The 12,992-nt window shown below is 42.4% G+C and overlaps 1 protein-coding gene across 12 annotated transcripts in view; it reads right to left on the bottom strand.

Annotated features, from left to right (window-relative positions):
* LOC118228259 (matrix remodeling-associated protein 8-like) overlaps positions 1-12,913 on the bottom strand; it is a 16,333-nt gene extending 3,420 nt beyond the window's left edge. For 3 of the 12 annotated variants that reach the window (XR_004765434.1, XM_035419641.1, XM_035419645.1), the window contains exons 1-2: positions 1,206-1,446; positions 626-681 (exon numbers count right to left, since the gene is read on the bottom strand). Coding sequence is in view for 10 of the 12 variants with exons in the window: in XM_035419641.1 (XP_035275532.1) it covers positions 626-659 (34 nt within the window). In the remaining 2 variants the exon portion in view is untranslated. The other 9 variants (XM_035419638.1, XM_035419640.1, XM_035419635.1 and 6 more) reach the window with 9 other exon arrangements.
* Positions 12,914-12,992: the final 79 nt, after the last annotated feature.

Genomic DNA, 12,992 nt, shown 5'->3' with positions numbered 1-12,992 from the left:
TGCAAGCGAGTGTGTGTGTGTGAGTGTGCGTGCGTGTGTGTGAGTGTGTGTGTGAGTGTGTGTGCGTGTGCGCGTGAGTGTGTGTGGGTGTGTGTGTGTGTGTGTGAGTGTGTGTGTGTGTGTGTCAGTATTAATATGGGGAAAATCCTGAAGACGGGCAATCAATCGCAGATTGGGTGACTAATTTCAATGTTGGGTAAAAGCTGGCAGTTTCATGGCCTGTCAGGCCCAACACCCTGTTGACTTTACAGTGCTGTCTCCATTTAATTTGCATCCTGTGTGTGTGTGTGTGTGTAAAGTGATGAATAAAGTTATATAGCTTAATATTTTATATAAGCATAGCAACAACAAAAAAGCTTTTAAACACTGTTTAAAATTATGTCATTATTTCAAATTAATGAATATATTCATTTGTTAATACATGTGGAATATTTTAGAATATAGAGGATAGAAACCCATTCAACATTTTATATTTTCACCCAACACAGAGGTACGCCATAAAAACAGTCCCTATAATTTAAATTAATTTACAATTCCACGAATGACATGCATCAACAATAACGCACCTTTTGGGTGAAAAACAGTTCAGCAATCTAAGTCGGAGGATTTATCACGACCAACTTACCCAGCAGCAAGGCCATGCTAAATGAAGCATCCATGCCCACAACACACGGCAGGCATCTGAAAATATCAAACAGGTTTAGCTTTAGATGGAATACAGAAACCGGCAACCGTACTAAATTACCGTTTTTTATACCGCGTAGGCTACTGTAGCGTAACGAACATTTCAATTATGTTCACTTAAAAGAGTTTTATTCTCGTTTTATGACGTTTTTTTCAGTTACACATATTCAGGCTGAGTTCGCCTGCGGGTATTCACCGGCTAATCCCTCTGCATTGTTTTCCACAAAGTTACGAATTAGGCTAAACATAAATTATTTGGTTAACTTTCCGTTCAGTTCGCACTTTTATATCTAGTCCACATAGGCCTATATAAAATACCGTTTCTTGGTAACTCAGGAGTCAGGACGCTTTCGTGTACGATTTGGAGAGGTAAAATCTGAACATAAGTTTTCAATGTATATCCCATTATTGTTACATAATACATTTAGACCGCAATTGTTCACGTGTATTACACAGGCCTACTTGCAATCTTGCTTGACCACTCTGCGCTGATATAAAAAGGTAGGACGTACAATACTTACGCGGCGATTTGGTTAATGTTGGATTCAGATGTCCCTTCACATTTTACGAGAGCAAAAATCACGCTCTTCAATCCACTCAGCTATAACTGTTCAAAACTTAAATAAATAGGCTATATTAGCTATTAACGGCGATGTGTTTTTCTTTCCCGAATTAGTGTTGTCGACTTGCACTTAACACTTTCATTTTAATTTCGGTTAGCCCTACGTGAACCGTAGCACCGCAATACGTCGATACGGGGCGACATAGCTCAGGAGGTAAGACCGATTGTCTGGCAGTCGGAGGGTTGCCGGTTCAAACCCCGCCCTGGGCGTGTCGAAGTGTCCTGGAGCAAGACACCTAACCCCTAACTGCTCTGGCGAATGAGAGGCATCAATTGTAAAGCGCTTTGGATAAAAGCGCTATATAAATGCAGTCCATTTACCATTTACGTCGAAACGCTGTGTTACCGTGACGCCCAAGCCTGGGACATTATAACATTGACTGCGCACGGACTTCGCTGCCACGGTAGTCAACCTTGCAGTCGCCAGCACTTTCCTGTCCTTCAACTTTCTCTTCTACGTTTCCGGCATTTTAAATACATATTCGCAACTGGAGCCCATAACATTTTAACCGCAACCGTAGCGTTAAAACTATGTTTCGAAATGTACTTGGCCATGAAACAAAAATAAACAAATAAATCCAGGAACACACGGAAGAGACATTCCAGCCCTGCTGAAAATTCCACCTAAGACCAGCTGGGATTCTAAACTGGTTTAAACTGTGTTTGCGACACTTCCAGACGGCCATAGCTGGTCTGTGCCCCGCTGGAACATCTGGCCGACCGGCTGAAAGTGTCGAAAACACAGCTTAAACCAGCTTGACCGGTTTGGGATGGTTCAAGCACGGGGACAAAATCTCCGACTTCCTCTGAGTGTGAATTAGAGGAATCTGGAGAAAGTAAATGGCCTATGGCAGAATAAAAGACATAACTTTGGTTTGAATATTGGGCTGGGATGAGTGGTGGCAGGGTACCACTACAACAAGTGCACCAGAATAGGGCATATAAAATAACACAGATAAGGAGCTCTGTCATCCTCAAAAAATGCTCCGAGAAAGTTATTTTAAAAATAAGTTATTTTATTTCCTATAAACAAGAGCCAAAGATCCAGCAGACACAAAACAAACCCATATCATAAAATCGCCATCACACTTCACTGTAGGCACGATGTCCTTCTCGACATAAATGTTCTTCATCTGAGGCAGAATAGCTCAGTTTTGGTCTTAGTTGACCACAGCAGTTCATACAAAGTGCACCAGAAGAATTTCGCAGTGAACATTTCCCTATCTTATGCCTATCTTATGTCCCTGAGTGCCTGTGTTCCAACAGCAAAAGGTTCCGGAATGTTCCACAATGGAGTGGAATGGAGTGCGTTGTCCTGCCAAATCCACTGACTGGGTCTTCTCACTCCATCAGAAGGGAGATCTGCTGCAAGCACGTTACTGTCCCGAGCGATCCTCAGTGAGGTGTGCCTGTTCATCTGCGGCATCATCCTGACTGAAGGTGCTCACTGACTCACTGACTCTTCCATGTCCTAAATTGTTGCTCTTCTTTCTTTTCCTTTGAACACATAATATACGTATACATACTATACATACAACTACTATAACTACAATCGGAATCAAAAGGAAAGACAAATAGTAATTATTATTATCATGTTTTATGTTGACTCCGTATGCATGTCTGATGACACAGTTCCAGGAGTAGATCACTGTGTATGTTCCCACGTCATCTGATGTCACAGTCAAATTCTTCCATTCCGTCCAGACCCGGTACTTTGGTTCACATTTAAAACCACCTGTGTCCACAGAACACAGTGGCACTTTGGGGAGTGTACCCTCCTTAGAGAAGACCACCTTCACCGGTTCTTTGGGTAAACTGAGGCTGAAAGGGGTCCCAAGGCTGAGACTGACTGATTTGTAGTGCCGATAATCTGTGGATATAAGACATATCAATAAAGACACATACCTTTTCACAGCCCAAATATTAATCCCACAAGCAGTCCCATAATATTAATTACTTGTGTTTATCGATCATACGTACACAGTATCAAATTAAAAATTTTGTGGTTATTGCACCTTGCATCAAAAGTAGTTAAATAGCAAGCTATAAAGCAGGGAGTCCCTAATCTTATCCAGAAAGGGCCGGTGTGGGTACAGGCTTTGGATCCAACCTAGCAGTTACACACCTGATTCTACTAAATTCTACTAAATGAATTGGCTAAAAAAAAAAAAAAAGTCTCTCTCCCTCTCCACCTCAGCTAATGTGAGGTGAGAGTTCTGGCGTAAAATGGCTGCCGTGCATCACCCAGGTGGGTGCTGCACATTGGTGGTGGGTGAGGTGAGTTCCCACTCATTACTATGTAATGTAATGTAATTACTGTAAAGCACTTTGAGTATTCGGAAAAGTCCTATATAAATGCAATGATTCATTCATTCACTCATTTATTCATGCATTCATACATTACCTTTAAGTTCAAGAACGATGGAAGTTACATTTTGGTTCTGGTCAGTGGAGCACTGGTAGACTCCTGAGTCACACACACCCGTGACACTCAAGGACAAAGAGAAGTCGCCTTTTTGGATTCTTTTGGAAGACACGGATGCCCTTCCCTCGTACTTTGGGCCATAGGTGACCTCGTCCGAGCTGTGCTTCAGGACCAGTTCATCTCCTCTTTTCCACTGGACAAAGGATTCCTTCGGTGTCTCTTTGTTAATATGACCGTAGCAGGGCAATGTGACCGGGTCGCCAACAGGAACAGAGACAGACTTTGGAATGGGGGGCTCTGTCAGAGAGAGAGGGAAAGGGAGAGAGAGAGAGAGAGAGAGAGAGAGAGAGAGAGAGAGAGAGAGAGAGAGAGAGAGCGAGAGAATTACAGAGAGAGTGACAGAGAAAGAAAAAGTGAGAGAGACAGGTGGGGGTGTGTAGAGGGGAGGACAAAACAATAGAGGGAGAGGGAGAAAAATACAGAACAGAAACATTAGTCTGCTCGCTCCACATCAATGGTGAACTCAATGAGATTAAAGGTAGGGAGGATTTCGCTGATTTTAGTTAAAGCTGTTCCAACAGCTGCCTTCATTTACTCATTTTGTTTTGTTTTGTTTGCTTGTGTTCTCTGCACAGACTCTTTCAGTCAAAACTTGAAAGCAAAAACTATAGCCGACTTACCCAAAACGTAGAGTCTCACATCGTTAAGACCCTTTTCATTGGGACCCTTGTTCCACACGCACTCGTACAAGTCCTCATCGCGGAACGTAACGGAGCTGATGTTGATAGAGAAATCACCCTGCCGAATCCTCGCTGTGGGGAAGGTGACTCTTCCCTGAAAGCCAACGTCCACGCTGTGAACCCTGCGGGAGTAGTGAGCCACTTTCCTCCCGTCGGACGTCCGCCACAGGACGTCCAGCTGGGCCTCAGGGGTCCCCCTGAACTCCGACCCATTACAGGGTAAAGTGACAGAGGCCCCAAACTCCCCTTTGACAATGGAAAGCGAGGACGCTGCATGTGAAACTGACAGAACGGCTGAGAGAGAGAGAGAGAGAGAGAGAGAGAGAGATGACATATAGAATTCATTAGGAAATCATTGTGTAAAAGTGTGGAAAAATTTTACAGTATATATATGTGTGTGTGTGAGTGTGCGTGTGCGTGTGCGTGTGAGTGTGTGTGTGTGTGAGCGTGTGTGTGTGTGCGTGTGCGTGCGTGAGTGCGTGTGTGAGTGTGTGTGTGTGTGTGTGTGTGCGTGCGTGCGAGTGTGTGTGAGTGTGCGTGTGCGTGTGCGTGCGCGTGAGTGTGTGTACGCGTGCGCGTGTGCCTGTGAGTGTGTGCGTGCGTGCAAGCGAGTGTGTGTGTGTGAGTGTGCGTGCGTGTGTGTGAGTGTGTGTGCGTGTGCGCGTGCGCGTGAGTGTGTGTGGGTGTGTGTGTGTGTGTGTGTGTGAGTGTGTGTGTGTGTGTGTCAGTATTAATATGGGGAAAATCCTGAAGACGGGCAATCAATCGCAGATTGGGTGACTAATTTCAATGTTGGGTAAAAGCTGGCAGTTTCATGGCCTGTCAGGCCCAACACCCTGTTGACTTTACAGTGCTGTCTCCATTTAATTTGCATCCTGTGTGTGTGTGTGTGTGTGTGTGTGTAAAGTGATGAATAAAGTTATATAGCTTAATATTTTATATAAGCATAGCAACAACAAAAAAGCTTTTAAACACTGTTTAAAATTATGTCATTATTTCAAATTAATGAATATATTCATTTGTTAATACATGTGGAATATTTTAGAATATAGAGGATAGAAACCCATTCAACATTTTATATTTTCACCCAACACAGAGGTACGCCATAAAAACAGTCCCTATAATTTAAATTAATGTACAATTCCACGAATGACATGCATCAACAATAACGCACCTTTTGGGTGAAAAACAGTTCAGCAATCTAAATCGGAGGATTTATCACGACCAACTTACCCAGCAGCAAGGCCATGCTAAATGAAGCATCCATGCTCACAACACACGGCAGGCATCTGAAAATATCAAACAGGTTTAGCTTTAGACGGAATACAGAAACCGGCAACCGTACTAAATTACCGTTTTTTAAACCGTGTAGGCTACTGTAGCGTAACGAACATTTCAATTATGTTCACTTAAAAGAGTTTTATTCTCGTTTTATGGCGTTTTTTTCAGTTACACATATTCAGGCTGAGTTCGCCTGCGGGTATTCACCGGCTAATCCCTCTGCATTGTTTTCCACAAAGTTACGAATTAGGCTAAACATAAATTATTTGGTTAACTTTCCGTTCAGTTCGCACTTTTATATCTAGTCCACATAGGCCTATATAAAATACCGTTTCTTGGTAACTCAGGAGTCAGGACGCTTTCGTGTACGATTTGGAGAGGTAAAATCTGAACATAAGTTTTCAATGTATATCCCATTATTGTTACATAATACATTTAGACCGCAATTATTCACGTGTATTACACAGGCCTACTTGCAATCTTGCTTGACCACTCTGCGCTGATATAAAAAGGTAGGACGTACAATACTTACGCGGCGATTTGGTTAATGTTGGATTCAGATGTCCCTTCACATTTTACGAGAGCAAAAATCACGCTCTTCAATCCACTCAGCTATAACTGTCCAAAACTTAAATAAATAGGCTATATTAGCTATTAACGGCGATGTGTTTTTCTTTCCCGAATTAGTGTTGTCGACTTGCACTTAACACTTTCATTTTACTTTCGGTTAGCAGTCGGAGGGTTGCCGGTTCAAACCCCGCCCTGGGCGTGTCGAAGTGTCCTTGATTAAGACACCTAACCCCTAACTGCTCTGGCGAATGAGAGGCATCAATTGTAAAGCGCTTTGGATAAAAGCACTATATAAATGCAGTCCATTTACCATTTACGTCGAAACGCTGTGTTACCGTGACGCCCAAGCCTGGGACATTATAACATTGACTGCGCACGGACTTCGCTGCCACGGTAGTCAACCTTGCAGTCGCCAGCACTTTCCTGTCCTTCAACTTTCTCGTCTACGTTTCCGGCATTTTAAATACATATAGCAACTGGAGCCCATAACATTTTAACCGCAACCGTAGCGTTAAAACTATATGTTTCGAAATGTACTTGGCCATGAAACAAAAATAAACAAACAAATAAATAGATAAATAAATCCAGGAACACACGGAAGAGACATTCCAGCCCTGCTGAAAATTCCACCTAAGACCACCTGCGATTCTAAACTGGTTTTAACTGTGTTTGCGACACTTCCAGCCGGCCATAGCTGGTCTGTGCCCGGCTGGAACATCTGGCCGACCGGCTAAAAGTGTCGAAAACACAGCTTAAACCAGCTTGCCCGGTTTGGGATGGTTCAAGCACGGGGACAAAATCTCCAACTGCCTCTGAGTGTGAGTTAGAGGAATCTGGAGAAAGTAAATGGCCTATGGCTGAATAAAAGACATAACTGGTTTGAATATTGGGCTGGGATGAGTCTTGGGGGGGGGGGGGGGGGGGGGGTTAGGGTTACCACTACAACAAGTGCACCAGAATAGGGCATATAAAATAACACAGATAAGGAGCTCTGTTATCCTCAAAAAATGCTCAGAGAAAGTTATTTTAAAAATAAGTGATTTTATTTCCTATAAACAAGAGCCAAAGATCCAGCAGAAACAAAACAAACCAATATCATAAAATCTCCATCACATTTCACTGTAGGCACAATGTCTTCAATGTTCTTCATCTGAGGCCGAAGAGCTTGGTTTTGGTCTTAGTTCACCACAGCAGTTCACACAAAGTGCACCAGAAGAACTTCACAGTGAACATTTTTGTGGTGAAAATTTGTTGAAAAATTTGGCGTCTAGTTCAGCTGAAAATCCGGCTACATTTGGTCCAAAAATGACAGTTATCATGTCTACTTGGTTAGGCTATATCAAGATAAAATCTTTGGCATATTGGGGTTAACCTGTAGCTAATTTAGGTCAAAACTTCTCAATGTAGGTTTCCACCCCTCTTGATGTCTACAATTTGGCTTTTGCTCCCTGGGTTTTGCTCATATACAGTACAAAAATACACACACACAAATATATACACACACACACACACACACACACACACACACACATCAGGGGCACCACAACGATTACAGCTGCAGCTCAAATCCAGGACGCTTAGCCAGCACAGCAGTAAAGTAAGACCTGAAATGTCTGTTACAAGAGCTGAACCTTTCCTCTCAAGCTTCCACTCAACACATGCCTCTTGCAACAAAGCACCAATGTTCTTTCTGTGTCTCGTTAAATACTCTCATCTGTAAAACATGACTTTTCATTGACCAATCAGTAGAAACAATATACAGTAATTGCCATAAAAGACATTTGTCTTTGTCACTGATGTGCTGTATGCTGGTTACCGTGTTCCAGCGTAGCCATCTTCTGTCTGAAATCGCCGTTTTCAACAATGCTGAACAAGCCCATGTCCATGCAAATAAAATAGCCTAGCGCTTTGATTATTGTCAATCCATCCATCCATCCATCCATTTTCTAAGCCACTTATTCATGTTCACGGTCAAAGGTGGTGGTGGTGGTGGTGGTGGTGGTGTGGGGTGCTGGAGCCCATCCCAACATTCACTGGGTGAGAGGCAGGAATACACCCTGGACAGGTCGCTAATCCATTGCAGGGCACATACACCATTCACTCACACACACACACAGGTACGAGCATTTTAGGGTGTCCAGTTAACCTAGCCAGCATGTCTTCGGAGGAAACCAGAGTATCCGGAGGAAACCCACGCAGACACGGGGGAGAACATGCAAACTCCACACAGAAAGGCCCAGACCGGGATCCAAACACAGGACCTTCTGGGTATTGTAGAATTATAGAATTGTGGGTGAGTAGTTGAAGTAGTTGCGACCACTGGCGACTCCTTTGCTAAAGTTAACTGTTTTTCACTCCGTTTCCACTCCATGTCACCATTCGTAATGTTTTTTTTTTTTTTTTAGATTTCCAGCTCCGTTTATCTCAAAATTTGAATCGTACTGGGGTTCTTGAATTGACACAGCCATATCTTAGAATCTTGGATTGCTGAGTTAATCATTACACAACCACTGAATCATCTTCTGTATTGTTTTCTGACAGTGGTATACATGTTGGATGGGGATCTTCCTCCGTTCTGCGGTCAGTTAACAATTTATTGGCTGATTCTAAGGTATCCACTTCGTGTTGCGAGGGGTCTACGCTCCTCTGCTGGGGACTCAAGAAAGTGGTTTTCCAATGACAGATTTTTTTCTTCACATTTTGAATTCTTTTGTTTTTTTTTGTTTTTCGCTAGTCCACAATATACTACACATATAACTGCAATTGTAATCACCGTCAGTAACGGGAGGCATAAATACATTAGATTATTATTGTTATTATTATTTGAACTTGTTACGTAGACTCTGTATGCATGGATGATGACACAGTTACTGGCGTGAATCACTATGTAAGTTCCCACATCATCTGATGTCATGTTCAGCATTGTAAGAGTACTACTCTTCCTCTCCATCCTGCTCTTGTACTTTGGATAACATTTAAAATCATCCACAGAACACAGTGGCTCTTTGGGGAGTGCACCCTCCTTAGAGAAGATCACCTTCACTGGTTCTCTGGGTAAACTGAGGTTGAAATGCATCCCAAGGGTGAGATTGACTTGTTTGTAGTGCAGATAATCTGTGGATAGAAAACATATCAATAAAGACACAGACCATTTCACAGCCCAAATATTAATCCCAAAAGCAGTCCCATAATTTTAATTACTCGTGTTTGTCAATCATACTTACACAGTATCAAATTCAAAAAACCTTGCATCAAAAGTAGTTAAATAGCAAGCTTTAAAGCAGGGAGTCCCTAATCTTATCCAGAAAGGGTTGGTGTGGGTACACGCTTTGGATCCAACCTAACAGTTACACACCTGATTCTACTAATCAACCACTACCACATCAGCCAGGTATGGTACTGCTTGGTTGCAAAGCCTGCACCCCACAGCTTTAGAGGATACCTTACCTTTCAGTTCGAGAACGACGGAAGTTACATTTTGATTAGGGTCAGTGGAGCACTGGTAGACTCCTGAGTCGCACACACCCGTGACACTCAAGGACAAAGAGAAGTCGCCTTTTTGGATTCTTTCGGAAGACACGGATGCCCTTCCCTCGTACTTTGGGCCATAGGTGACCTCGTCCGAGCCATGCTTCAGGACCAGTTCATCTCTTTTCCACTGGAAAAAGGATTCCTCTGGCGCCTGTTTGTTAATCTGACCGTAGCAGGGCAATGTGACCGAATCGCCAACAGGAACAGAGAGATGATTTGGAATGGGGGGCTCTGTGGGACAGAGGGAGAGAGAGAGAAAGTGAGAAAGAGAGCGAGAGAAGAACAGAGAGAGTGACAGAGAAAGAAAAAGTGAGAGAGACAGGTGGGGGTGTGTAGAGGGGAGGACAAAAATACAGAGGGAGAGGGAGAAAAATACAGAACAGAAACATTAGTCTGCTCCCTCCATATCAACGGTGAACTCAATGAGATTAAAGGTAGGGAGGATTTAGCTGATTTTAGTTAAAGCTGTTCCAACAGCTAACTTCATTTACTCATTTTTTTGTTTTGTTTGCTTGTGCCCTCTACACGGACTCTTTCAGTCAAAACTTGAAAGCAAAAACTATAGCCGACTTACTCAAAACGTAGAGAATCACATCGTTAAGACCCTTTTCATCGGGACCCTTCCACACGCACTCGTAAGAGTAGTCATCGCGGAACGTAACGGAGCTGATGTTGATAGAGAAATCACCCTGCCGAATCCTCTCTGTGGGGAACGTGACTCTCCCCTCAAAGTGAATGCCCACGCTATGATCCCCACGAGAGTAGCGAGCCACTTCCTTCCCTTCCGACGTCTGCCACAGGACGTCCAGCTGGGCCTCAGGCGTCCCTCTGTATGCCGACCCATCACAGGGTAAAGTGACAGAGGCCCCAAACACCCCTTTAACAACGGAAGGTGGGGACACTGGAGGTGAAACTGATGGAATTACTGAGAGAGAGAGAGAGAGAGATCCATTCAACATATATTTTTATATGTTCCCCCAACACAGAATTGCGTCATAGATATAGCGCCAATTATTTTGATCGATTGACAATTCCACGATTAACATATATTAACAATAACGCACCGTTTTGCGAGAGAACAGTTTAGCAACCTACTGGAGGTCTAATGGACTGCATTTATATAGCGCTTTTATCCAAAGCGCTGAAGGCCTACTTACCCAACAGCAAGGCAATGCATAATGAAACGCCACTGATACCACCATGCACTGCAAACATCTGAAAATATCAAACAGGTTCAGCTTTAGCTAGATGATACACGGGGATTGGTACCACATTATCGTTTTTACTGTGTACTGTAGCCTAAATAACATTTCAATTACTGTCACTGAAAAGAGTGATTCTGAGTTACACACATTCTCTACACTTGAGTGCACCTGCGCATATTCACCTGCTAATGCCTCTGCATTGGTTTAAAAAAAAAAAAAAAAAAACACTAATTAGACAAAGTATAAATCATTTCGTTTCAACTTTCCGTTCAATTTAAACTTTGTTAATACTCGCTCCATTAAATTATGGTTACAGTTGTCTACTTTAGTTTAGGCATATAAAAATATAGATCTGGACACCGCTTTTCAATGTAGCTATATGCCATTCTTGCTACATGGTCCGTTTAAGCATTGGTGAATAGCTACACACTAGCCTACATAGCCTGTTTACACTCAGACCACTCTCGCCCACCTCTTGATATCCGTCGCCGAAATTATTTTCTCTACTGTTGTTAAGAGAAACGCTGCCCTGTCCTCTAGAAGCTTCTGTTGCGGGTTTAATGCTGCCTATTACAGTAGCTACATTTAGCTAATATGCCTTCAATACTTCAACTAGCTAAAAAAGGCACAGCATTCCCCTACTTCAACCTATTACGACGTAGTGAATTGAATGCGTGTTAATGCACATATTTGACCTGTTAAGATTCAAGTTATTTCCTTTGATTTATTTTACTTAAATAAATTGTTTACATATTCCGCGTAGCCTATTTTTTCGACATAATATAGGCTAGTCACTTCCGCTTAGTCAATTCAGACTACTTTCACTTTCGGCTAAACTATTCCAATACGCCGGTTAGCTGACGAAAATGGTGCATTCATTCATTCATTCAATGAAAAAATTAACAAACAAACCTCTGTCATTCTTCACGAAACGAAGCCCCTTCTCCTTTTCACGCAGAACACGTCCAGTGACCTCAACGACCAAAATGTGCTCCGATGACATAAAAGTCTAAACGCCGCTAAGCGTTCATTTCAGGCGTAAACCGGAGCCACCGGTTGAAAAGATTTCTAGCCGACTAGAACGTAACCAGTATCCGGATAAAACCTGAGCTATATTGGTGTTAACCTTGTTCGTTTAAAACGTCTAAATGTAGATTTCCACTCGTGTAGATTCCAGCTTTTGTTCACGCAGACTAAGCGTGTCCTCCGTCTTTGGATAAACCTAATGCACACACTGTATACAGTAAGAACAGTTCAGTGGACAAACATGCTAAAACATGTTCAGCAGTCGACAGGAAACCCATTTAGCATATCAAGAAATGAGTTGCATACAAGCTGACGTCGAACTGTTGCAAAAAAAATGATTCAATAACAAACAAAATTACGACAAAATTAAATATAATTGGTGGTATATTGTGGTGTGATTACTGGTGTGATTTAAGAACCTGCCTTCTAACCTAAAGGTCGCAGGTAAGTTTTCAGGTAGAGCATTGTGGCAGAGTCATACACGGTGAAGTACTCAGTGAACTCCAGTTTTTTTCAGCGACATTTAACAGATCACCGGGGAACATACGAGCCTAAAAAATGGATGGGGAAATGGATGTTTAGGAGCACACTAAATCCACCAAACTCCAAAAATAGATTTAATTTAGTGTACCAGGCAACAGACAAAATTTTGAACCGATCAAACACAATTGACAGTATTTCTCATATACAGTATAGCAGCTTTTAGCTATTATGGTCCTAGCCTTTGGAACAGCCTGCCAGAGGATCTACGGGTTTCTGAATCTGTGGACATTTTTAAAAGAAGTCTTAAGACACACATTTTTGCCATTGCTTTTACCTAGGTTTTTGCATTGCTTTAATTTATTTTATTTATGTATTATTATTATTATTATGTTCCTTTTCTCTCTTTTTAATTATAATTAAAATAA

This window comes from Anguilla anguilla, chromosome 5, assembly GCF_013347855.1.
Source record: "Anguilla anguilla isolate fAngAng1 chromosome 5, fAngAng1.pri, whole genome shotgun sequence".
NCBI classification, from domain to species: Eukaryota; Metazoa; Chordata; class Actinopteri; order Anguilliformes; family Anguillidae; genus Anguilla; species Anguilla anguilla.
Note: the sequence above shows the minus strand (reverse complement) of the source record. Positions and strands in the feature narration are given on the sequence as shown.